Raw genomic sequence first — 27675 nt, 5'->3', positions numbered from 1 at the left:
TTTATTTAGACCTCTATAAATGCCCTTTGCCTCCTAGTTCTTTCCTCTATTTCCTTTTACTTTCCTCTTGTCCCACTATCATGCTTAGCCTTCATTTGAATTTCAATAATTCCTCTGGGTTACGTTACCCTTGATCACGCCCTACCAGGCATCCTACACCTTCCTCACCACTGATTTGGATCACTTGTTGTTCCCTTGTCCCTGGGTTTGTTAACACCACTTCCTTTTCCCCCACCTCCCCATCTCCCATGTCTCTCCAGAATGGTCAGTCCTGTTGTTTCCTCCTCCAGGTTGTTCGTCCAGCCTATCTTATTTAGACAGACCTGCAGAGATAATAACACACACAAAGACAAGACAGAGCAAAACAAAGCAACAAAAGAAAATAAAACAACAACAAAAAGCCAATAACAACAAAAAAAAGAACAACAACAACAAAGAAAAGCCTGTAGTTACTTCAAGGACTATTTGTTGGTCTTTAGGAGTGTTTTCTGATCGAGTCTGATGAGGTACCAAGCCCTGGCCCCAAAGTCTGTTTTTGGTATTCCCTGGGGACTTCATTGTTCTGTTCCCCTTGCTGTTCTGTTGCACGCCCTTAGTGTTTTTCCTCGGTGTGGTGGGATCAGATCGGGCACAGTTCCCACACACTGTCTCCAGTGTTGTCACCTGTAGGGCTATGGGTCAGTGAGGGATGTCGTGTTTCATAGTGGGGCCAGCCATATGGTCTTCTATGTGGATTGGCTGCTCTGAGGGGGAATATTGTCATCAAGGCTTGGTGGGCCATGATGTGCTCCACTCTCTCTTCCTCCCCCTTCATTTGCTCCTGTGTGCTCTGATCAGATATGTCTCTCTCCCTGAGCTGCAGCTTCAGTGCTGTCCTATGAAATAAATTCTTCTGGGGAGAGGGGCAGTTGTCCACCTAGTTGGGATTGGGGCCCAACCCATCAGTCCTCTCCACTGGTCCCCTACTCCATGCTGGTATGTTGCATTCACATCTTGGAGCACCGGGTTGAAGTCTGGTCCCTCTTTCCCTGTGGAGATATAAACACTACCCTCCCCTTGGGTGGGTTAGTGCCCTGTTCCCCTGCTACACATTTTTTTTCCTTTACCCCCTCCTTTTTAGTTGTCAACCATATGTATCCCTGGCTCCTTACCATTTCTGCATCAAACCTAAACTCCTCTCTCACTCGACTTCATAATCTGACCCCACTCTGACTCACTAACCTTCCTCCTTCAAAATTCTATTTCATTCTGGCCCCCATGGCTTTCTTCCTGTGATAACTGTCACCTAGCTTTTAATTCTCTGAAGTCCCATGCACGTGCGCACCATATGTATGAAGCACCTGCTCTACTCAGGGCAGAGTCCCTGGTGGTGCAGTGGTCAAGCAGTCAGCTGCTCACTGAAAGGTTGGGGATTGAACCGACCAGCTGCTTCTAAGGATAAAGGTGTGCAGTCTGGGTCCGTAAATATTTAGCCTCAGAACTCTACAGAGCAGTTCTAATCCATTCTACAGAGTCACTTTGAGTAAGGAGAACTGGCTGGTGGCAGGTTTGTTGCTGGTTGTTTTTTGGAGGGCTGGGGGATCTTTGCTGCCCCCAATTTTTCTCCGATGATGTGATTTGCAGTCCATGGTTTGCCCTTTGCTCTCCTCCTGAACCACACATTCCTTAAAGGGAAGGGCTGTGCCTTCTGCTCCTTTGTGTTCCCCAAAGCAACCTGCTATTCCACCCAATAACCATACCATTTCCCCAGCCGCACCCCGCATGTTCTTCCAAACCAGTGTTCACATCTATAAATTGATGATCTGAAATCTACCTGCAAGAATGGTCTTGCAGGTTAGAGATATGATACGGAGGGTGGGCCTTCAACGGGTGGATGCTTGCTATAATTAACATTATCTTTCTTACCCATCCTTCCATGATCTGGCAGTTTTGGGTGCATGGGCTGTTGAGCTTTTGGAGAGAAAGTAAGTAAGAAAAGAGAGTTTATCACTCCTGGACATGGACAGTCTTCCTGCCCCTAAGTCCTGGTTGGAAAATCCCATACTCAACCCTACAAATTACATTAGATTAACACATCTCACATCGCCTGCTCATAAAGCAAGCATTTACTAAAGACCTGATGTTTGCCAAGCACTGCTCAGGGCTTGTCGTTAGCAATTTCAGCGACTTTTTTTTTATACATGAGTCATTCCCCCTTCCTCATCTCAGGCCCAGCCCTCTCTACCTAAGAGGAAGTTGGGTATGGGAACTGTGCAATTCAAAGTCTTCACTGAGGGCTTGGTCCTGAGCCTTTGCCACGTTAACCACACTTATTCTCCACCCCTTCGGGTTCTTCGTCTGAGACTGCAGCTGCCAGGTTCCTACTGAGACCTTCTTTCTGCTGGCCGCCTCAGCCATTCAGTTTCAGAAAAACAAATTCTAATCCAAACTACAACTATTTGAAATTCATTCAAAGTGTAGCAGTAATTCGCTCATTCAATAAATCCAGACAGTGAATAAATTCAATTCCGTAAATGTTTATGAAATGAAAGCTGTTACCCAACCAGACTGACTTAGCAATCTCCAAATGACTATTTTCAAGCCTGTTTGTCTCTGCAATGAGCTTTTCTGTGTATCTATTATTTTTTCAAAAATCAGAATTTTCTTGTGGACAATGACTTCAAATACTAACAATTCTCACTAATTCCAAGAAACATTTTCCATGAGATGCCATGTCATTGTGTGGTAAATGCCAGAAGAATCATTCAAACAAAAAGTAAACTAAACCTATGCCCTTTGCCCCCTCCCCAAAAGGACACAAAACACAAACACCCAGGTCCAATAAGAGCAGTCTACACCTGTGTTCAATAGCAGTGCTACATTGTAAAGCGGGCAAGACAAAGAGCGAAATGTCGTAAGTGACACACCAAACGTTCTCAGTCCTGGTCTCTGCGTGTGTATCCAGTGGGAGACTGATTGAAGCCAATATTTTCTACCCAGCCTGCACATTTATGTTGGCAGAATTTCACTGGTAAATATTGACTTAAACCAAACACTGGAATCTTTAATCACATTTAAACAGACAGCACATTATCCCACCAGTTAGGGTGCAAGAGGGAAGAGGTGAGCACAGCCGATCTCTTCAATCTTTCAAGAATAACAACAACAACAAAATGAAGAAATCAGAATTGAGTAAAATTCTTCAGAAGTTCAACTGCCAAGAAAACCACTGCTGAAATATTAAATGCTGTTTTTCTAAAGTCTGAAGCTGAATTCAGTTAAGTGACGTAGTTTACAAACTGGGGGAAATTAGGGCAGAAACGGAAGTACTGCTAAATTAGGTGAAATTGGCCAAAAGCAAGCTAGCTAGCTGGGGCATACAACCCCAGTGCTGGCTTCTTTCTCTCATTCTCAAGAGTTTCTTGTTTGCTACTGTGTCGACGTGGGGCCCAATTTTCTATTTTGTCGTACCTTAGTTGGAAGTTCTTTATTAGTTATATAAAGCAACTGCTTACCTACCAACAGAGGTTGCAAAAGGCACACTGTTAGCCTTTTCTACCACAATACCCATATCATACCACACTCACACACACACCAAAAAGCCCAGCCAAGAGACAGGCACTTTTATTTACTCTTTTTGCTGGCTTACTGAATTATCCCAAACGCCCTCCCTCACCTCAGTACCCCGAGTCTCCTGCTAACAGTCTTGTCTTGTTTCCACTCCACCGCTCACTCAGTGCCGGCAAATCCGTTCCGACCCCATCGTGAGCCTGCAGGACCGAGTCCAACTGCCCCTGTAAGCTTCGGAGGCTGTCAATCTTGAGGGGGAACAGAAAGCTTCATCCTCCTCTGAGGAGGGGCTGGTGGTTTGAGCTACTGACCTTGCAGTTAGCAGCCCAGTCAGGAAGCCCACTGCGCCACCTGGGATCCTTCCCACACGCTCGGCACTAAGTCCCTACCCCATCATTTCTGAAGTAGCCCTGGACTGCTTAGCAGTCTACCCAAAATTCCCTTAAAGGAAGCATCTGTTTAATCCCCTAGTTTTTCTGATTTCAATGAGATGAATTGAAAATCCCCAGTGAAATGAACTGACAAAATAGCCAAATGACATTTTGTTTGCCACGCACGCATCAGATCACTGGCCGGCAACCCACCCCAACGGTGACAGCAGTTAGACCATCGCCATGCACATTTGGGGTAAGACAAGATTTGCGAGGGACAAGGACACAAAGAGGATAAGTGGTCATTTCCATCTAAGGCCACCTGAAGGAAGTATTGTCCTTATTGATTAACCATCTTCATTCTCAGCCCCCCCCCAAGGACGTCAGCTCCTAGGACATACTGAGAAGGGGAGACTGCTGGGGGCAAAAAAAGAACAATGTTGAAGACTCAGCTGGGGAAGGTTCCTTCAAGCCTGAGAGAGCTTGTGAGTCACGGGGGGTAAGTCCTAAAAGGAACAAATCCCCAGACCCACCCTGGCCAGTTGGCCTCCGGAAGCTGGAGATTCAGGCTGAATCGGAAACGGAGTTCCACCCTGTACCTAGTGACGTGACTTTGAGCCAGTTGCCTCATCTCCGCGCCTCAGTTTGCTCACCTATAAAACAGGGATAATAACTGCCTTGTGAGGTGGCGGCCAAGATTAAATAGGCGAATGTATGTGGTAGGCTGCCTGCGTTGCAGTCAGCCAAAAAGAAAAGGTACGCCAACTACAATGTTTCCTGGGGGCCCCCCTGCCGAGGGTTTCCTGAAGAGCCTCCTCCGGGTGGAGAACCCCGCAGAGCCCAGCACTTGGAAGACACCGCTTCAGTCTGAGTCCTGACCCCACCAGGTCTGTGACTGTTACTGAACTGTCGGTCTCTCTTCTGAAAACCGGGGCTAAAATAAACTCAGGCTATGAAATGATGTTAAAGATTCGACTAATTAATGTATAGAAAGTGCTTAGAAACAGTGACTAGCACTTGTCCCACACAAACCCCCGGCCGTCAAATTGATTCCAGTTCATAGTCGGGCTTACAGGTTCATGAGACTGTAAACCTTGATGGGAGCAGACAGCCTCTTCCTTCTGCCCTGGAGCTGCTCCTGAGTTTGAACCATTGGCCTTCCAGTTCGCAGTCCAGCATGGACATGACAGCGCCACCAAGGCTCCTTAGAAACAATGGCTAGCACCCAACAAGCATGTCATTACAATCACGTTTAGTCTTAACATCATTTTTTAAGATAAGCACTGTGGTGGAATGAATGTTTGGAGTAAATGCTGGCCTAGGGGGTCTTCAAGTCCTGACCCTACAGTCGGCTCTAGAATAGAAATGTAATTCCATCAAGCCTCATACACCATGTAGAACCCTCTAACTGTCGCGTTGGCTCGCAGTGACCTTCTGTCGAAGCAAACAGAAACGTGCTGGAGCCTACACCATCTGCATGGCTTCGGAGCCCATTATCTCTGCCGGTCTATCAATCCATGTCCCTGAAGGTTGGCTTCGTCTCCCTGATAGATTTTCCTAATAGCCATGAAAAATGAGGCATGTGCAATTAATTTGAACCAGACTTTATTCAAAATAATATAATTTCAATACCTAATGAAACAGAAAAAAATGTATTGAATTATTTTACTTCCCTTTCTCACTGTAAGTCTTTGGAATCCAGTTTGTATTTTACATTTATTTATAAAAACAACCTGACTGCCATCGAGTCAATGCTGACTCATAAGGACTCTTTAGAGCTAGCTGCCTCTGTGAGTTTTTGAGACTAACTCTACAGGAGTAGAAAGCCCCATCTTTCTCTCATGGAGGGGCTGGTGGTTTTGAACTGCTGACCTTGCAGGTAAGCAGCCCAACACATAACCGGTATGCTACCAGGGTTCCTTTTTTTTTTTTAACTTACAGCATGTATGCAATCACTGACCCACAGCAACACGTTTCCTCAGCGAACAGCCAGGTGTCTCTGTCTCAGGTCCTTGGTCTTTCAGCTGCACGGTCCCTTGGCCTCGGCTTCCGTGGGGCAGGAAGCCTACTCTGTGCTTTCCCTCACAGTCTCATCGTCTCAGTGCAGCTCGTCCACTGTTTCATGATCTCCTCTGGTCTCGACGTGACATGGCTTCTACTGCCTCCCACACTTCAGGTGGGGAGGCATCTCAAACTTGTTCTGCCAGTGGCTTCTTCCTTGATTGTCCTGGGAATTCTTTCCCTTCCTACTTCTAAGATGCTTTTCTTACACTGGACAGTGCCCAATAAGACTGGCCACTCCCATCTAATATTGTTTCACGTGCCCTATTTGCATCGTGCCAATAATTTGGTGAAAGCTATAGAGACATGAAGGCTCAAACTCAAAATCACTTCCTTTGAGACAGTAGTGACTCATAGCGACTCCCTGTGGGTTTCAGAGACTAATTATTATGGGAGTAGAAAGCCCAGTCTTTCTCCCCATAGAAGAGCCATATTAAGAAATTTCACTTCACCACAGTGGCCAACTGAAGTCTGTGTGATCTGAGACACCCCACAGGGAACCCAGGCAGAGGCCACTTGCTTACAAGTAGTTGCATCTTGTAGATCAGAATGTTTCGAAGGGCTGGGAAGCTAGCTCTTCTCCCTTTTCACCCTTCTGCCTCCACTCTCAAAGGCGGACACAGTTGCTATTATTCACTGATGATGTTTGACATTCCTTTGACAACTTCCATTCTATAAATAAAGATAAGGTTAAGCTATAAATAACCCGTCTAGTCCCTCTGCTAACACCTTAGTATGGGATCTCATGACTCCTGAATTGCCTAACATTGGTACAAGATATAATCCCTGATATTAACAATTTGTTAGATAAGTGTTCTTTTACTCACCATGTGCTTTGTAACGCTTATAATTTTATGCTATCGAGTCAACAAGGGTCATATTCTACTAGAGAAAGCACCATAGTAAACATGGAGTCACATAGGCTAGAATTAAGTCTAGGTTCTGCTTTGGTTAGTTACAGGATTTGGAATAGAACACTTAAATTCTCTGAGCTTCCATTTCTTTTTCTGTAAAATAGAAACAACAATACCTCTTTAGCAATGCATGATGAGGATGACCGGGGAATACACATATGAAAGTGCTTTAAACACTGAAGGACAAAAGCACTAAGATATTTATAAAGCACTTTGTACATGCCCGTCTTCTGTGGAATAGCTTTCAATGGCTCTACATTACCACCAAATAAAGTTTAATTTTTAAAGGTAGCACTTTGAAAACTCCAAGATCTACCACTTTTCTTCAAATGTATCCCCTCTGCTCCTTTACTCAAACCCAATGTTCTAACCAAATTATTGTTATTGTTGTTGTCTGTCCAGTTGGTGACACGCATCGCCTCGTTAAGCATAATAAAATGAAACATCGTCCTGTCCCAAGCCATCCTCACAATCATTTGCATGTTTGAGTGCCTTGCCGTAATGGTTGCAACCAAATTGCTAATCTATCTTATTGAGAATCTGTGCCAAACACAATGTCTCTGATCTTTTTTGATGATGCGTCCAAAAGTCAGTAAGGTAAAGTCTCATCATCCTTACTTCTAAGAAGCATCCTCACTGTACTTCCCACAAACGGATTTGTTCATTGTAGCAGCACATGATATATTTTAACCACACCGACCATCATCGAGCCTATTCCAGTTCATAGCAACCCTGTTGGTTGTGGTTGTTAGGTGCCAGTGAATTGATTCCAATTCGCAGTCACCCTGTGGATACTGCCTGGCCTGTCCCCACCCTCACGGTTTTTGTTATGTCTGAGCCCATGCTGCAGCCACTGTGTCAATCCATCTTGTTGAAGGCTTCCCCTCTTTTTATGCCCTTCTACTTTTCCAAGCATGATGTCCTTTGCAGGGACTGGTCTCTCCTGGTCACATGTCCAAAGTATGAGAGAAGCAGTCCCATCAACCTTGCTTCTATGAAACATTCTAGCTGTATTTGTTTCTTTTTGTGATAGTCCATGTACTTTCAATATTCTTCACCAGCATCATAATTAAAATATATTGATCTTTCTTTGGTCTTCCCTATTCAATGTCGACGTTTCATATGTATATGTGGCAATTGAGAATCTCATGACTTGGGTGCCCGGCTATGAATTGGCATAGTGTCTTGGGTCTTGCAGGCTTGTATTCCCACAAGCAGCCATCTAAATAAGGTGTCAACTAAGTCCACACAGAAGAAGCACACCACCCTGTGTGATCCAAAGATGACAATAACAAAATATAACTATGATGAAGAGAAAGGTATCAGAACTTAAATTGTGACACCATACCCAACTTGTAGAAGGGTATGGAACATGGGGGGAGCCCCAAACCCATCTGCTGAGTATCTAGTTAGATTAAAGCCCTGGGCAGATCCCCTCTGCTCACAGGGAAGGGACTTGAAGAGCTTTATTATCAAACAGAGAATATTATAAACTTGATTATGCTGGATCAAACTATGATACTTGACCCAACCTAAATTTTCTCTAGACTTAAATATGTCCCATTTGTTCCACAACATAAATTTCTCTCTGGATTTTCAATGTTGTCAGTATATTTTTGCCACAGTTGAAAAATAACTATTATTACACTAATAATGAGTATAATGAAGAAGGAAATGCACTAAAATTGATTGTGGGAATACCTGTACAACTCTTCTTAATATGATTGAACTGTTGAATTGTAGGCGAAAGAAGTGCCAATAAAACCATAAAACATAAAAAAAGAAAATCCCATGACTTGGGTCAGGCACAACTTAGTCCTCAAAGTGACATCCTGGCTCTTCAACACTTAAAAGATGTAAGATATACTCAAGTTGCATAACAACTCTGTAGGAGAGTAGAATTGCTCCTGAAGGTTTCCAGTGCTGGAAATCTCTCCAGGATCAAATAGCATCAACGTTCTCTTATGGAGCAGCTGGTAGATTTGAACCATGGACCTTGCAGTCCAACAATGAATCCACTGTACCACGAAGGCTCCTTTCATTCTAATCATCGGACTCCTCTGTCTCCTTGCATGTTTCCTTCATGGTGTTAACTGCCTTGTCTCTATCTTCTTCTGTTAAAAGTCCAGCACCCCTTCTTTGTATAACTTCCAAAGCATTCCTGATCTCCTTTCCCTGAATATGAACTTAAGATCTATCTCTGCTGTCTGTGAACTTTGCTTGCACTGCTCTTAGTGACTCTAGAATTCTCGTAGTGCTTGGCACACAGAGACCTGCAGGGAGGTGCCTGAGTATGGCTACTCAGTGAGCGGCAAAACAAGAAAATGTGCCTGTGATTTTACACAAGTAACTTTGAGAGGCAGAATGTCCCTCATACTAAAGCCAATCCGCTTAGAAATAAGGCATTGTTGCACAAGAAGTTCAAATCCATGGGTCACATGTTAAGCTGATGGCTTCTCTTGACTTGCGTACCTACAGGGTCTGACAAACCAGGAAGTAGAATGATGAACCAAGAAGCAGAAAGACCCCAGACTGGTGGATAGCAGCAGGTCAGGCTTGTGGCTAAAGAGTCATAATTAATCCAAAGTCAACAGGTCAAATGGTGGACAAATGGCAGGCCACAGATGGTTCCCAAGATCAGCAGGCAATATGACAGGTTGTTGCCTTAAGTGGAAAGAACAGAAGGCCCGTGAACCAGCTGCAGGATCCAGACCAAGCAAGGAAAGCTAAGAAGATCAGATCTGGGACCTGATGTAAGTAGAGGGTTGCACCCCATCCCAAACTTTCCACAACTGCTTGGCTGCCCACAGCGGGTTCCATCACAGAGATGAATATGTTAGACTACTTCATGGTGGAGATCTTCAACTGCCAAACTAGTCAGTATCCTGGCCAGAAACTTATTTTCTCCCAATTTAGGAGGTTAGCTGTTCAAATTTAGGGTACCAAGTCTAGAGGAAGACCCGCTTTTTCAGATGGATCTAGAGAGATCCCTGTTTCCTTTTAAGCCAAGTATAGAGGAAGGCTTCTCTCTCTTTTGGGCCCTTCTGTCTTTTCAGCATCTAAGTTACATAAACATGTCCATACACCTTGACATCAGTCTTCTGTCAGATCTAAGAGAGCTTCAGAGCAGGGACCCAGGTGCAAAGGACAGGCTCCACTCCTAAATCTTCTTTGTTGGTGGTAGGAGGTCTTTTCTGAACTCTGCCTACTTGTTTTATCGCATCTTAAAAGAGGTTGATACAAAATACAGTGTAATCCTGCAGATTGTATCTTGCCTGATTAACTCACTCCCTGTAAGATTCAGAGCACACAGGATGATTACATCAAATCACAGAATGGCTTATAATGACATAATACTGAGAATCCTGGTCTAGCCGAGTTGACACATATTTGAAGGGAACACAATTTGGTCCACAAATTGGGTTGCATGGTTTAGCAAAAAAAATTACAGAGTTTAGAATCAGATTACTGAAATATTACCAGACTAGATTTTCTTATTTGCCTCATGAAAAATGCATGTACCAAAAATAGTAGTTTATATTTCATAGGATTTATTTTTTGTGAAAAAAGATTATATGCAAATGAAAGTGCTTGCTAAATTGGCAAGTCATATATACAAAACATTGTTATGACTGCAGTTTTTTTTTCACTGTTTCTGACTGAAAATGTTTTTTGATATATTTTTTAACTGTAGTCTTAGAGGATTTTTGTTAAGGAGATCAGCAGCAAAATGACCTACTTTTCATTGTTGTTTCCCTAGAGGATAGTGAACCTCTTCTTCCATGAATCCACCTAGAGTGAAGTCCTGTCATATGCAATTTCAAAGTTCCATATTTATAAAGACACATTTTTAAAGTACTGGCTAAAGAAAGGCCACAGATCTTATTGGCTTGGCCTGTGGAAGCCTCAGGTGACAGAGTACCTGCTCTCCAGCTCCTGTGATTTGTTTCAATCATGCTATGCTCAAAGTGAAAATTGCACATCATCTTGAAATGTTGCACTCTTACACAGGTGTGTTTCACTTGCCAAACATGCATCAAAAGACAATGCGGACTTTTGAGCACAATAACATGCATGGGAGGGGGAAGGGGAGAGCAGTTGCTAACTTTAAGGGGAAAAAATTGCCACCCCAAACTACCAAATAAGTAGATCAATAGTCCCAACCTGAATGCCCTTAAATAAGTAAAAGTCGGATTGGAATATTGATGAAACAATCTTATGCATGAATAAACACTTATTATAATAAGGGAAGAACGCATTATGCTAATTTCAAGGAATATAGGACACAAGAAATCAAATTATATGTGAGGGTAAGTCAGTAAATCTTGTTATAAAAGTTCCAGTTCATAGATGCACACATTTCTTTGGATGGCTGCAGGCAAGTGCTCTCAGTACCACCCTTGTGTTAGTTTAAATAGAGGGCCTTCAAAGAAAAGACTCAATCCAAGCAATGGCTTCTGAGGGATCTGCTGGACCAGTTAAATTCAAAACAGAGAGGTCAGCTCAGACAATTATGGTGACTAGTTATCTGATATTCTAAGTGACTCATGTTCTCCAAGGACCCAGGATGACCACAGCAGTCTATTAGAAAAACATAAGAAAGCTGAAGATGGCACTGATGAGAAATAGACCGGGAGAGTTGTGCTGAGGAATTCGCTCCATCAGGACCATCAAGGGGAGCAGGGCTGTCCCATGAGAATTGCAATGGGAAACATTACCCATCTATCTTACAGCCCTAGTCTTGCACCTTCACATATCTTTTTGGTTGCTGTTCCCCAAACTCAAGGAACACGCTTTGAGTCTCCCAGGATGTGCTCCAAATGCTGGTTTGGTGTGGTGTAAATCTAAGAGTACAGAATTCTTCGGGGAGAAGCTAAGGAAATAGAAGCATCATTTTCAGAAGTGTATAAAGTGGAAGCTGTTTGAAGAAACAATAGTTTTACCTTTTGATATTTTAAATAAATGTTTCTATGATTTTTGGTAGCAGTACTTTTTTACTTACACTCATATTGCATTCAGTAAATCTACTCAAAAAGTCTTTGAGAATGTGAAAGAAATAAAAACAAAACAAAGATGTCACTTTGAGGACTAAATGGTGCCTGACCCAACCAACGATGGTCATTTCATTTACCTCCTACCCATGTGAAAACTGGACAATGAAAAGAGAAGATTAAAGAGGAATTGACACATTCCAGTCATGGTATTGGCAATGACTTGAATAGTACTGTGAATGGCCAGAAGATGGAACAAATCAGTCTTAGAAGAGAAATTCAGAATGTTCCTTAGAAGCAAAGATGACAAGATTTCATCTTGGGGACTTCAGACACGTCACCAGGAAAGATCAGTTGCTGGAAAGGGGCATCCTATTGGGCAAAGCAGAGTGGCAGTTAAAATACAGCAAGTGTGATGTATGGACACAATAGCCTCCACACGATCTGAAACATAGCAAAGATATGGCAACATTTTCTTCTGTTATCAGTAAGGTTTCCGTGGGTCTGAACCAACTCACAAGTCACTAACAACAGAGATGAGTAAGGAACTCAGAGAAGTCTATGCACTGGGGAGAGCGCCGGGGGAGCTTAGGTCAAACCCGCAAGTTGATCCGCAGGAGAAAAAGTGGGTCTGCTTTTGTGAAGATGTACAGCTCAGGACAGTTCTACTCCATCCTATAGAAAGGACTGCACAACATCAAGTTTTAGATGTGGAAAATCACAGTCAGGGTGTCCCTAGGTTCTGCAGATGGTTCAATGCTGGAGTGCTAACAGAGAGGTTGGTCTTTTAAACTCATCTAGAGGTGCCTTAGAAGAAAGGCTCTTACATACATCGGGTCCTGTGAGTTAGAAGTGACTTGATGGCCACTGGTTACTGGTTGTCTTAATGATCTGGTGCTGCTATTGCAAATAAACCACCAATGGTGGCTTTAGCAAGGAAATTGCTTCTCTCACAGTATAAGGGGCTAGAAGTCAGAAAACAGGGTAAATACCTCTAGGAGAATGCTCTCTTTGTTGGCTCTGCAAGAAGGTCTGTGTTAGTCTGGGTAGACTAAAGAAACAAATTCATAGACACTCATATATGTCTATAAGAAAAAGCTTTATATACAAGAGCAATGGAATCTTAGGAAAACATCCCAGCCCAGTTCAGATCAAGTCCATGAAACTGGTATTAGCCCATATGTCTGATACCAATCCATAAATTCCCCTTCGGACTCCCGAAACACATGCAATGATGCCAAATGCAGGACAATCACAGACCAATGGGTAGAAAGTGTTGTGGATCCAGTAGCAGGAGAGGCATCTCAGTGCTCGCAGGGTCTCCACGTGGCTCCTTCACCTCCAGAGCTCTAGAGTAGCTCCATGTGTCTTGTCAGCTGCAATGTCTCCCAGGGAGTCAGCGTGTGTCCCACCTCCAATGAGCTATTTATCTCCTTGGCACCTGCAAATGAGGTCATCAAGCTGTAACCTGATTGACAAGCTAAACTCCACCCCTTCACTCGGAAGTCTCAAATTGACAACAGATTATGTAACTACCACAAGGTCCTTGTCTCCTTGCAACACCTTTGGCTTGTCATCCCTTGGAGAGCCCCATGTGTCTTGGCATCATTCTTCCCCTGAATCTAGGTGGTCCCTAAAACAGGACACTCTACTTCTGGCTCTTCTTTCTTGGTGGTAGTAGGTTCCCCACTTCTCTCGAAGGCAGTGGTTCTCAACCTTCCTAATGCTGCGACCCTTGCATACAAGGCCTTATGTCGTGGTGACCCCCAACCATAAAATTATTTTCGGTGCTACTTCATAACTGTCATTTTGCTACTGTTATGAATCGGGCAACCCCTGTGAAAAGGTCATTCAACCCCAAAGGGGTCACAACTCACAGGCTGAGAACCGCTGCTCTAAGGGAAACTCCCCTTACATTGGCTCAAGGTTGTGACCACCCTCATTCTTTAACAAGCGATTGGCTGCTCACATCAGATCACATTATTGGGGATGATTGCATCACTACATAACTGATAGATTACATCATTACACAAGTGCCTCTAATTCTGATTCATTAACATGATAGAGGTTAGAATTTATGGCACATAGGGTGATTACAACAGGTTTGAAAAAAAATAAAGGATAATTATATAATGCTAAGAATTATGGCCTAGCCAAATTGACACATACGTGTACTTTGGGGGGACACCAACCAATCCATAACACTACGTAAAGCTAGAGCCAAAGATGTACACAATCCAATTAATATGTACGTGTCAGTTTCAAGGATCAGAAAAGGATTTTTCTTTTTTAGATTTTTCCCCTAAAGTCCTTTAACTGTTTCTCCCATAAAACCCAAAATCCAAACTCCCTGCCATTGATGCTGACTCATAGTGACTACATAGAACAGGGTAAAACTGCCCCCTTCTCCCCATGAGTTTCCAAGATAATAACTCTTTAAAGGAGTAAAAGCCCCATCTTTTTCCATTGGAGCTGCTGGTGGTTTCAAACTGCCGACCTTGAGGATTGAAACCCAAACTACACCACCAGGACTCCTATTCCTCCAATGGTTTCCTTCTTAAAAAAAAAAAAAAAAAAAAAAGATTTTTGTCTCAACCTGCAAAAACTCTACAGTAATAATTTTCCAAATTAAAATTTCCATCTATTTTATGAAGGTTATAATGGTATTCACAATTTATGAAGTAAGGAAGGCCTTTGAATGTTTTCCTTTCAGTATCTTGCCTTTGATTTATTTTGAGAATAAAAGTATAGACGTTGTTTGCATCCCCAGCTCTGTGTTCAGTTCCGCTGGGAATACTTCACGCTCTGTACCCCCACATGGCTGTGCACTGGGCCATTGCACAGGGCTATGGTGCAGTCTGGGCAGTGATCAAAGGCACCCGTCCAGGTGGTGAGGGAGCTGCACTTCTGACCATGTTTCACTTTCCATGCCCTCTTCCGCATCTGGCCACAGGGGCCATTTTTCCCCCTGCTTTTTGCAAAGCCACTATTTTAGTTGTGGGGGGAGGGGGGCCTGATACAACGCCTCATTTCGCAAACTGACCCCTTCAGAAAATGAGGAAACCATTCAGTGTCACTCTTGAGATAGTTTGTTCATTGCTGAAATCCCAGAACCCAGCAGCAGCCTTGGTACATTTTAGACCCTCGATGTATTTTTGTCCAAGGAGTGAATGAACAAACAGGTTCTCTTTCCCCCCTCCCCCACAAGTCTCTATTTCTCAGCACCACTGACCTGGTGTGCTGGTCCTGGCTTGGTAGAAGCTGACAGATATACTAGGTCTATATTTTAGAAGCAAAAACCAACAGACTCTAACCTAAACCAAGTCCCAAGGAAGACATTTTCCAATCTGAGGTCATATTGTGAGAGGGATGTTTTAAAATGTCACGGCCATCCTTTAGGCACTAACTTCCCTGGGGCCCAAGCAAGACTCCATCCAACTCAGCTACCAAATATTTGGTAGCTTAGGAAAGTGACCTGGATCCGGGGAGAAGGTGATAGAAAGGCTCAAAAATCCCTGCTAAGTGCTAGGCACACACCAAACTTGGTGTATGTCGACTCAGTCTCACTTAATGTTCAGTTAGTTCATGGTATTTTCCTGTTTTACCCATGAAAGAGACGCACAACCAGCCTATTGCGCTTGTCCAACATCACACTGCTAGTAAATGCAGAGTCAGGATTTAGAAACAGCTGAGTCATACTCCAACAGGTTCCACTGAATTTTGAGTTTGTAGGAATCCTTGGGTAGTACACACGGTCACATTCTTGGCTGCTAATTGAAAGTTTGGTGATCCGAGTCCAATCAGCGGCTTGAGAAGAAAGACCTGGTGATCCGTTTCTGAAGGAGCTGCTATTGAAAAGCCTACGGCATACAATTCTCTTCCAGCACACGTGGAGCCACCTTGAAGCAAACTCAATGATGAGCAGTTTGGTTTTGTTTAAGACCATCTTGATCTATGTCAACAGAGCCCTGGTGGCAACAGTGGGCGTGCATTTGATAGCTAACCACAAGGTTGGCAGTTGAAACTCCCCAGCCATTCTGGAGGAGAAGATGAAACTATCTGTTCCCTTGAAAGATTTACTGCCTCGGAAACCCTCTATAGGGTTGTTATGAGTCTGGGTCCACCATGGCGGTAGGTTTAGGTTGAGGTTTGATGCACACCATATGAAAACAAATGTCTTTTCGCTGCTTTTCAGCTTCATGACACTCAGATTCTATTGAGACCCACTGTAATAGCCTCAGCAAAAAGAAAGGAAAGGTGTTTATCAAAATCTTTGTTTTTAAATAGAGCTTTCTCTAGATGAGACAAGCTGGTGAACTCTAGCATAGAAAGCCAGAGAGACTTGGGTATATTGTGATGTTTTTACTGGCCAACGGTGTTCTTTTAGACAAGGAAGTTCCCTCTCTGAGCCTCGGTTTCTTCACTTCGAAGGGCTTCAAAGTTAAATACTATCGGCTATCAAGCAGCACAATAAATCACATTTCCCCCTCCACCCTGACCCCCCACCTGAACTGATTGAAGAGCCAGCTCTTGGGGCAGCTGAGGTCTGTTACCAGCCAGGGCACTGACTTCATGGCTGCTAAAATCTCCTCCCCGGTTTTCTCACTATGAACAGCTGGCTCTGTGGGGCCAGGCAGATCTCCAGTGACCCTTTCCTGTCCCCTCTCTCGAGGTATCGCGGTCTTCCCAACACGTCTTTGCTAACACGCACGTAGTTGCATTGTACAAGCATGAAAACTCTTGGGAAATTGAAATATGACTTAAGTAGTCAATGGGGTAAAAATGATTACACCAGAATAGAAGAAATCTTCGATTGAAAACAGGTGACTTGAATAACCTGTTTATATCCGGGCTTTGGACACATTCATTCATCGCTTAAGCCCCTGTTGAGAATTTGAATTCCCTCCTCAAATCTCCTGATCTGGACCCTACATTTTAACAAGAGGGGATTCCTGTATCTCCAGAAGGAACACCTGGGGACCTGGGGTAAGAATCCACTCACTCTGGAGAGGCTTATTGAAAGGCAGACTTTGAGTCCATGGACCTGGAGTGGAATTGCAAATTCTCAGCTGCGGGTTAAACCAGACTAAACTGGTTTGAGGCTCTAATTCATGAAGCATGAACTCTATTACATACAAAAAAGGATAGAGAAAAAAGGGACTATCAATGGCAATCTTGGGTTGGTAAACAGGTGACATTTTTTATTCTTTCTCATTTTTGCTTTTCTGATTTTTCTACAATGTCCCATATTCCACGTGTAATAATAAACACAGTGTTTACAAAATAGCACAACACTTAATGATTACCTTGTTGTTTTGTGTGCGTGTGTGTGTGTGCACTTTAATATGTCTTCCTATTTGACTATTTCCTGTGGGATCAAGGAAATGAGCCCTGGTGGCAGAGTGGTTATGTTCTGGACTGCCAACCACAAGGTCAGCAGTTTGAAACCACCAGCTGATCTGTGGGAGAAAGAGGAAGATTTCTATTCCTGTAAAGAGTTGCAGTCTTGGAAACACACAGGGGCAGGAAGACCCTGTCCTCTACCCACACTCTGGGTCAGAATTGGCCTAACGGCAGTGTGGGATCAAGGTACATAGAAATAAAGAAACCACTTCAGAGTTTCTTGGATGACATATTGGACTGTTAACCTCAAGGTTGGCAGTTGGAAGGCCTCAGGTGCTCCCTGGGAGAAAGATGAGGCTCTCTACTCCCGTAAGCAGTTCCAGTGTTGGAAATTCACAGGGGTAGTGCTGTCCTGTCCTAAAGGGTTGCTATGAATCAGAATCAATTTGATGGCAGTGAGTTTGGTTGGATGAATTACCCAAGGTTACTCCTGAAGCAAAATGCAAGACCAGGCCGTACCGAGGTTTCTGATGAAATATTTCACAGCCTCCATTGGCTGCTATTTGCATTTGATGGATCAAGAAAAGGGAGGAGAGACTTAAGAAATGAACATTTAGGAACACCGTTGCCCCGTGTCAAACAGAAAAGGAGCAGGGGAAGATTCCATTTTAAATGAAGCATTTCTAGGATCAGGGGCTTCTTCAGAGCGAGGATGAAGTCCTGATTTTATCGGCCCTGCCAGAGGCATCTGACAGCTCTGATTTGTTCTAGTCATTTAACCTCTGAGTTCTCAGCTTCAGCCTCTAGATGATTTAGAGACAGCATCTCTTCAGAGCCCACCCCAGAAAGATGTTGCAAAGACAGAAGAATAGTGTGTTTGGAGCTCCTTTGAGAAAAGGGCTATTTGAATGCCAGGTATTGTTACCAGATGAATATTAACTATGCATATCAATCCCTTCTCTCCTCTTTTATTTCTATTTCTGAAGTGGAGTGCAATACTCACTAGGCTTGTAGAAGACAGAAAAATCTTTCTTTTTTTTTCTTCTTAGAAGGAAAAGAAGAGAGGCTAGTTCTCCCTGCTCTGTCGCCTCTAGGGAAAATTTGACAACTATGATGGGCAGCGAACACATACATGGCCACATTCCCTGCTCTTACCTGCTCTGAGACTTGCTTCTTTGATGTTCGGCATGCTTCCTTCTGGGTGCTCGTTTGTAAGACAGGAAATAGAGCTGGCTTCATGGCTGTGCAACCTGTGTGGTTCACAGCCCCCGGGCTCAATGCTTGGGCTTTCATGCTCTATTGCCTCTATGTTGATCTGCTGCATGATGTTATGTTTGAATTTCTGTTTTGTAAGTGAAGTCTGATAGAACACTGGAGTACACACTGGTGTCTTAGAGGCGTGGCTTGTGTGCCCTCACAACGCCTGTCTTTTCCCTAGATGGGTCATTGACCACCTGCTCCATTGTTCCTGGCACCCCAGTAGTGGTCCAGCCCTTTTCTCTCTTTCCCTGCCCTGTGACCACTGCCACTCTGTCCACTAGCAGGAGCCCGGGTGCAGGTTTAGGGAGGGTCCAGGTTGAGCATGCATACCTTGCAACATCTTGATAGAGCAAGGTAGCAACCAGTAGCAACCGGCCCCACCCCAGACTTGCAATGTCGAAAGGTGACTGGTGGAGGTCATATCTTGCCCTGGGACACGCCACTCATCCATTACTGAACTAGGTAGCTAGCACACCCCAGCATGGAGTTTACAGTACTTTTAAGGGTCACTTGCCCATTGTGGATTTGAAAGAGTGGGTCTATGGGAAGCGGAAGTGTCTGGTGTAGATTCCCCAGGATCCACCCCCAGCTGGGCCACAACATATCCGTCTAGTAGGAACCCCAAAGCTGGTAAATTGCATACATTCTTCAGATCATGAAGTAAGTCCCCCAGTTCCTAGGAGGGTCTATATTTGCCCCACCAATTTCCCCATACCTGATAGATCAAAATATTAGATGGAATCTGAAAAACACCATGCCATTCATTCATTGTGACCAACATATGAATAGCATCAAACTCAATGTATGATGTTAACAATAGAGGGACTTGAATGTAAGGTATTCAAGAACTCTGTTATTTTTGCAAAATTTCTAAAAACCTAAAACAAAAAACTCAACAAAACCCAAAAACACCGCGGCAGGTTGACAGCGGGAACGCAGAAGAAAGCGTGCGTGCGTGTGTGCGTGCGTGCGTGTCTGTTTAAACAAGGGGCGCTGCACTTTCATTTTGCACTGGGCCCTACAACTTAGGTAGTTGGTTCTGACTATAAAATCCTTTCTTGAATAAGCAGTTCTGTTACATCCCTTCCTATTCTCTATTCTAGTCTTCCCCGTAGCCCCAAATGCCAGGAATTTGTTTTACTTTGATGGTCATTAATAATTCTCTTGAGCATTGATCACTTCCTGAAACCTGGCTAGCGCAGCAGGCACTGTATATGCTTTGCCTCATTGAATCCCTTTACAACCATGTGAAGTGAATATTCTTAACCTTATTTTACAGATACAGGAAATTGAGGTTTGGGGAGTGCTAGAACCAAAGTTAAAATACCCTCATCTCACTCCAAAGCTAGGCCTCTCGCAACAGCCCTATAATTGTGCCATTCACCCTGTAAGTGCCCAAGTGTGTGTAGCCTGCTGGGGTAGGCTCTCCAGTTTTCACACCTTCAGGGGTTTACTGAGTCGCTAGGGGCAGGGACAAAGAGAAAGGCTTGACAAGGTAGACTGACTGCAACAGTGGACGCCAACCTAAAAACAATTGTGAGGGCTGCACGTGGCAGAGGACCAGGTGGTGTTTTGTTCTGTTGCATAGAGGGTCACTATGTGGCAGCACCGACTCCACAGCTAACCATGACTACTGCACACTAAGAGGGACTAAGAGTCCCTGCATGGGAAAAGAGTTAACGTGCTTGGTTGCAAACCAGGGGATCTGAGGTGCCAGTTCACCTAGAGGTGCTGCAGAAGAAGGGCCGCCTGGTTATCAACCGGAAGCCCACCCACGGGAAACTGGAGGAGCATTGTTGCTCTCAGATACCCATCAGGTCCCCATGACTAAGAGGTGACTCTCTGGCATTGGTTTACTGCAACTCTATCCCAAGCCCTGGATCTGGTGCTCAAGCTCAGATGCTGCCACGTGGAGGCCAGTCCTGAGCTGCCCTGGATAGCTTGACTGGACTCATGCCTCCCGTACATGACCCATGTTTGGTGGCCCCCCTATTTTTGCCCACTCAGATGCCCCCCTACTCCCCTCTTCACCAAGTTACAGTGATAAGACTGTGACAGGATAGATCTGTAAGTTCGTGTGCTATAGGATGCAAAGGAAGGCTTGAGTGATGGTTGAGAATTTGGAAAGTGACAAATCCTCATAATTTTAAAATGTAATAATTTCCACTTAAGAAAAAAGTTGTGTTTGAACAGAATAAGAGCGGGCAATGGTGTGAGATCCTATCACTCATATGCATGGGCCAGATGTCAGTGCCTCACTCTTGTGCCGAGTATAAAGGACACGTGTGCCTGTGCTGTGTAATACAGACAATGAACGAACGTGGTCTGCTGGAAACACCGAATTGATACCTCCTGGAGGAGGCCTTCTTTAGTGCCTCTGCATTGAGAATGACCGTATTTCCTTTGGCAGGCCGGAGTGGAAATCGGATCGCCTTTTTCCTTTTTACGAAGGAGAAATGTGACCTATCATCTGGTGGTTGTTTTGCACATCAGCCAAATCCAAAGGCGCTGAGTGAGTTGTCTTACTCCCCGCCGTCCTGGTGGCTGCCTGACCTTAGTGACACAGGTTGTGAAGTGGAAGACACCCAGGCAGTAAAACCTGAGTAGCTAGGAAGTGGTTGAACTTTTTCTTTTATGAAGGCAGGCAATGGGGCTGGAAGGGTTCTGAAAAGTCACTTCAGAAAAGACTTCCTTGGAAGAAGGCTCAATTTGGAAGGAAGCAGGAGGCAGGGGGTGTCTGAAGCGCTAGAAAGCAAGGAAGGAGCATCTCCCTGATGAGGCAGCATCGCAAAACCGAGAAGGAAGAAAAGAGAAAAGGTATGTGTAAGCCTGGCTTGAAAAGAGTTTTGCTAATAACACTTCAATTCTTGTTGCACATTTTCTGAGGAGTGTGAAAAAATGGAGGAAGTCGCCTCTAGTGGTTTTGTGGCTTTTTAAGTATGACGTACAGGATATTGCATTTTAACCCCTGTTTACCTTGAAGTGTTGGCTTCTTTGGAAGAAAACAAAGCACCTATTCTTTGAAAGGTGCGTCTGTAGCCAAGGGATCCCAGTCTCTCGGAATGGCCCTTCTGTTTATTCCCTTTTCTGCTTTGGGAATCAGGTTGCCACACTCATACAATTATTCATAGAATAATGAAAAGTGAGGTGGTCTGTACAATGCATTTTAAAAACCGCATCTAAATCCAACAGGGATAAAGGGGGCCTTTGCTTTCTGCTCAAGCTCGGGGCATGATTTTTAATTTGGGTTTGTGCTGTGTTCCAGAAAGCCAAGGGAAGTTCACGGACTGCTCCCCCTTTGCAAACAAGTGTATGAGAGGAAGAGGCCAATGACTTCTTGCCAGCCCTCTGCAGCATGACTGATTCATTTGCCACTTCTAAGGATCAATCCGATGTTTATTGTCCTTGGGTTCTTAAATCAATAACCTGAAGGGTTGTTTCCAGCTCAGACCCCCAAACGTTTGCCGAGGGGATGGCATTTTGTGGACATGTACACAGTTTCCATTTTCCAGCGAAACTATGGTCTTGAAGACTCTATGTCTCTCTATAAATATTTTTTCAATTCGAATTGAACATATCTATCTTTTCTATGGACCACCGAGAAATCGTTCCAGTAAGTCTAGATTCCTGGGCCAAGTGACAAACCAGCGCCCCGGGCTTAGATCCACAGGGGACTCCGCAGCTCCGCATCGGGCTCCACCTGAAAGTCCGGTTCAGAATTTCTCAGCAACCCTGAAGTTTGCGCTTTGTTCAGCGTGACAAGAGCTCAGCCCCAGGGCCACTGCATGTGTCCAAGTAAAACCCCTGGCGGTTTCTCTGAAAGCCCGGCCCACCGAGATCCGCGCGGAAAGGAGGGAACCGCGGGGAGGGGAGGGACCCGCGCCGTGTCTCGCTCTTGGCCGGTCAGTCTCCCACGCATGAAGTGACCCCCGCGTGAACAAACGAATGGCCACACATCCTCTCCCACCACCCCGCCATCCCCCGCGTCCTCGCCTCCCCGCCCCCCAGGTTTTCTGCCGCGTGTTTGCAAAACGAGCGCACGCTTTCCCCCCCCCAAATGACATCACGCACCCCAAAGCGCCCCGGGATGACTCAGGGGGCGAGGGCCTCTCGGGGGCCACTGGCTCCCGTATGCAGATGAGCTGCGGGGAGCCCGCCCGCCCGCCTCCTCCCAGGAAGTTTCCCGGGAGATCACTGACACCTCATCCCGGCAGGCCGCCGGCCCGCAGGAGCGGTGACGAGTTGGCACGCGGCCGCGCGGGCACGGCGCCACGGTGACTCGCTCCCCGGGCGGGCGGAGAGCGCAGGCAGGAAGGAGCCGGCCGAGCAAATAATGAAGGAGCTCAGTGGCACCTTCAGTGGCGCGCGGATCGGCGGTGGCAGCGGTGACCCGGCGATGGACAGCGTGCAGCCGCTGCAGCCTAACTACTTGTCTGTGTGTTTGTTTGCAGAAGAATCTTATCAAAAACTAGCCATGGAGACGCTGGAGGAACTGGACTGGTGTCTAGACCAGCTAGAGACCATACAGACCTACCGCTCCGTCAGTGAGATGGCTTCTAACAAGGTAAGCCAGGACCCTTGGGCTCCTGAAGGTGGGACGCTCCGGTGCTCCGGGCTCCTCTCCCTGCCTGCACTGGGGACCCTGACTTTAGGGACATGGTGGCTGACTTGGATCCGAATATTCTGGTCTAACGGGCCACGCCGTGCTTGTCTCTTGAGGTTATGGCAAAAGTTGAAAATCCACACAAGCTTTCATTCAGAGTGACCAGACTTTATTTTAAATGATATAAATTTGGGATAGGTTTAAAGTGGATGCTTGGGAGGCACTACACCAAAGGCATTGCCTTAAAATAATAATGGCCAGGAAGCTAAAATACAAATGAATAGGCATGCATTTTAGAACATGTTTTATTGCAACCAGGTGTTGTATAGATGCTTTGGAACCAAAATAATGCGTGTGACTTTCATCTGCCACTGGCCAAGGGAACGGTTCTGAAGACTGATCAAGTCTTTCTGTAAAGGACTTTATGGGATATTCTAAAATTTCTTTTGTGATACTTACATGACCTGTGACCAAAACTAGCAATCACATCTTGTCCTGCAAAGAAAATTTTGTTTTTCTTTAAAGATGGCTGATTTTTAAAGTGGAATAATTTGACACTAAGTTCCACCCAGCCTGCAAAGAAATGGTTTTATTTACAATCTCCAGCTAAAATGTATTGCTGAAGACCTTCAATTATCTATCATTATATCATTTGTTTAATTAACATCTGGACCTAGAGTGCTAATTTATGTAGTGAGAGTTGTTTGTTTATGTTTTTTTTCCTTGAAGAGTTTTAAATTGTGTGTGTGTACACGAAGACACACAAGTAGACTTTTAAAAGTTTGTAGAACAATGAAAATGGCATTATCTTTCAATTCCATTTCCCCAGGAACTTTTTGAAGCCCCGGAGTGTGTGTGTGTGTGTGTGTGTGTGTGTGTGTGTGTGTGTGTGGAAAGTGTTATCACTGTACCTTTGTAAGAATATGAGGTTCTGTCGTGTCATATTTCTGGACTGGGAAGCAGTTTTGCTCCACACCTGCTGGCATGCCCTTTCCAGCCTGAAGTTGACCGGTCGTGTGTGTTCAGTATCGTCTTCCATGAAGGCTTGCTGGCCCCTGCTCAAAGGACCCTAGCAGAGGAAGCATTGCATCCTTCGACTCCTGAATGGAGAGGGCTCGCCTCATTTGAGAACGCGTTGGTTTCTTTTCAAAATTAGCATGCAAAGGGCAAAAACAAATCCATTTCTGAAATTTTGGATGGGAGTCTAAGCTAAAAAAATAAAAAGAAGAAAGGACACATATAAGATTGAATTACCCACTTGTCCCCCACTTTTTCTTTCCTTGAAGCTCTAGATCGAAAGCTCAATTCAGGGTATTTCCAGGCTGTTGTAAACTCAAGCAACTGCTTCCCCAAGTTCTAGAGACAGACTGTGTAACTTCTCCTAAAACACACTGAGCTCTATCTGCAGAGAGGGCTTTTGCACAATGGATGCCCATGCAAGACGCAGGTCCAGTACCTGGAAGTGGTTTTTCATCAGCTCGTACAGAGGGCATGGCGAACTCTTTTTGGAAGTCACTAAGGTGAAGTAGGCAATTCACTCCAGGAGGAAAACGCACTAAGACATTGTGACTTGCTGTTGTGTTTTGTTAAGAGCATGGATGAGGCCCTCTTAGCTGTTTAACCAGGTTTGTGCCTGGAGTGATGAAAGTAGACATTGTCTACAAGCTGCCTGTCATGCGATTTCATTAAAAACAATTTTATATGCAGCCTAGTAGCTAATAGGGCTCTGTGGTCAGAGCTGATGTAGGTCCTGGTAAAAGTCCAACCACTTCAGCCTTCCGCTCCTCCTCTCTGGTAGGGCATGCAGGAAGCAATGAAAGTTGAATAGCGCTAACCCTAAAGAAAGGGCTGGGCCTTAATGTTGACACACTTAGCTCAAGTGGAAGCCATGCTACCTCACTATTGCCTAAACACACAATGGAATGAGCAAAGTGATGAAAGTATGGCCACTAAAGTCAACTTCATACGTGTGTGTATGTGTATGCCTTGTAATGTCTTAACTTACTTACGGTGATTTTATATATATATATATATACACAGCTATGTTTTTATTTTTTTATCTAATATCTTGGTTATTCAGATAATTATTTCATGTAAAGATAGTGTAACTTAAACCATGACTCAAGGAACCTGTACAATGAGTGAGATTGTGTGTGTGTGTGTGTGTGTGTGTGTGTCCATGACAAAGAAGTGGATTTATACTCACTTTTAGGGAGGATGAATTATTTGTGCAGAAAGCAAAAATCCATTGTTTTAAATATTGTCAAAATTATTTGTGCTTTCCAAATAAGTCGATGTTTAAAAACATTCATTATTTTCTTCATCTTCATCATCACTAAAGTGCCGCCTTATTTGGTTATTCCTTCCTTAGTGGCACTGAGCAAAAGACCCACAGTATTTTTAAAAAGGGCTTTGAAAAGTGTGTGGAAAAATGGAATAAAAAGATAATGGAAAATCTCTACGAAATTTTGGAAGCTCCCTCAATTCTGAGTTACAGACCCTGGAGTGAGGGTAAAGATCTTTTATAAAAGATTATGTACCGAACATGGTCTTGAGGATCAGTAATATTATGGTTCAAATCCAGACTCCGTTACTTATTAACTCATTGGCCCTGGCCAATTTGCTTGCTCTCTTTGGGACTCAACTTCTTCATTGTGAAAATAAGGATCAACTGTTTTCTGTGTGGAACTTACCTTCCAGTGTGTTGTAAAGATTAAAGAGGTGCTGCAGCTAAAGCACTCAGGAAGGTACTTGCTGGGTAGCCAGTGTTCCCTGCGTGATAACTTGTTGGGACAAGTCTACCACAGTTTTGTAAGCAATACGTGTCCCCAGTTCTCTCTCGAGGAGCCCTGGTGATGGAATGAGTTATGCTGGGGCTGCTCAGCAGTTTGAACCCACTAGGCGCTCTATGGGAGGAAGATGCTGTTTTCTTACCCCCATCAAGGGATGCAGTCTTGGAAACCCAAAGGGGCAGTTCTACCCTGACCGGTAGGGTCACTATGAGTCGGAATCAACTCGGTGACTTTGACAGTGAGAGTTCTTTCGCAGTTGAACAGCTACCAAGTGTTGTTGGCAATGTCTGAACTTCATTAAGAGAGATGGGAGAGCTCCTGTTAGGCTGTGGCAGGAGGGGGCTGGCAGGTGGCATTTGGGAACTAGTGATGCACCCATCTTTGTGCAAATAGTAGAGAGTTGGCTGTAACGAGCAGAGGAAAAGAAACAAGCATTGTTTTCCCCCATACTTGCTTCATCTGAACTATGTGTCTGTATTGCTTGCTACTGACTTTCTTATGTGTTACAGAGAACTAGGTGACTCCAATATTGTAACTAGCTTTTCCCAACTGTACTTCAGAGACCAGGGTGCTAGATAGAAACTCGTCCTGTGACTTGTAAACACATATAGTCCTCTCCTTAACTCAAGCTTCCCAGATTCCTTCATGCAAGCCACAGGTCACTTGGCATTCCAGAGAAAAATGTAGTCAGGGGGTTTAATATCATAGACTCTTTCCCTCCAAGAACTATAACAAGAGGAAATAAATTCTACAGAACTTTTAGCAGGCGATGGAATTGCTTTTCCTAATGAAAAGGGTGGCAGTGGAGTTTGGGCCAGCCTCCGCAGTGCAGGCTGATGTGCTTGAGCTGTTTTGCTTAAAACGCAGCAACAGGCTGTGCTCCCCGCTAGCTCCTCAATTTCAACTGGTATCACCTGACTCCGAGTTCACGTACACCTCACCGACACGCATCCGAACCTGAGCTTCTCGGTGGCAAAACAGTCAGATGTTTTGAAAACAGGATGCTTTGGCTCCGCATTATGAAAAGAGGAACGGAAAGAGAAACAGTATAGAGAGGAAGAAAGCAAATAACCTCAGCAGGATCCCCAGCCCAGCAACGGCATAAACACTGACCTATCTTCCTGACCTTCGCTGTGGCTCAGTTCCTGACCTCCTGTCACCAAAGCCAACCGACGTCATCGGAGGAGGATAGGGGGACAGGAGGAACAGCGCAGCTGCTGTGAGAGTGACTCCAATTTCCTGTCTCCTTCCTGACAGCCCCAACCAGAAATGTACAGAGTTGCAACCACAGTGATGAAGGAGGATTGATTGACACCAAGCATGGTGGGGACTGGCAGGCACAGGGCTGTTTCTCTGAGAAACGCAGCCCTCTGCCTAGAATGTGCAGGTGGAAGTTGTCGCAGGAGTCATTTCCCCTCAGCGGGTGAGATGCTTCTCAAAAATGAGCAGCGTCTGATATGTAAGAGGGAGCTATGTTTTACGTCTGTGACATCTCTAGGCTTGGGTAACTTATGGTGTCACCCCCATCCCACCCCACAACCACTGACCTTCTGTCGTACTAGACTCTTCAAATCCTTAGTAATGCTTGTTATCAATTTGAATCATTCTATGTGGCAGAGAGAGTAGTCAATTGCTTAATGTGTCTTAGATTATATGAATACTAACAACAAAACTTTTATAAACTCTTTCTACATTGATTCACATTATTACAACATTATTAGTGACTGAGCAGAAGCCTTTTCTTTTTTTTTTAATTGTCTTTTTCCTTGGATTGCTGCTTCATTTTCGGGG

At 44.5% G+C, this 27675-nt stretch overlaps 1 protein-coding gene across 2 annotated transcripts in view; it reads left to right on the top strand.

The window, feature by feature from the left end:
- PDE4B (phosphodiesterase 4B) overlaps nucleotides 1–27675 on the top strand; it is a 710248-nt gene that overhangs the window by 641772 nt on the left and 40801 nt on the right. For both annotated transcript variants that reach the window (XM_004699361.2, XM_004699362.2), the window contains one exon: nucleotides 22941–23053. In XM_004699361.2, coding sequence (XP_004699418.1) covers nucleotides 22941–23053 — 113 coding nt within the window. The remainder of the gene's footprint in view (nucleotides 1–22940; nucleotides 23054–27675) is intronic.

Source organism: Echinops telfairi, unplaced genomic scaffold (genome assembly GCF_000313985.2).
Source record: "Echinops telfairi isolate 266 unplaced genomic scaffold, ASM31398v2 ScPeMD7_443;HRSCAF=831, whole genome shotgun sequence".
In the NCBI taxonomy this organism is placed as follows: Eukaryota; Metazoa; Chordata; class Mammalia; order Afrosoricida; family Tenrecidae; genus Echinops; species Echinops telfairi.
Note: the sequence above shows the minus strand (reverse complement) of the source record. Positions and strands in the feature narration are given on the sequence as shown.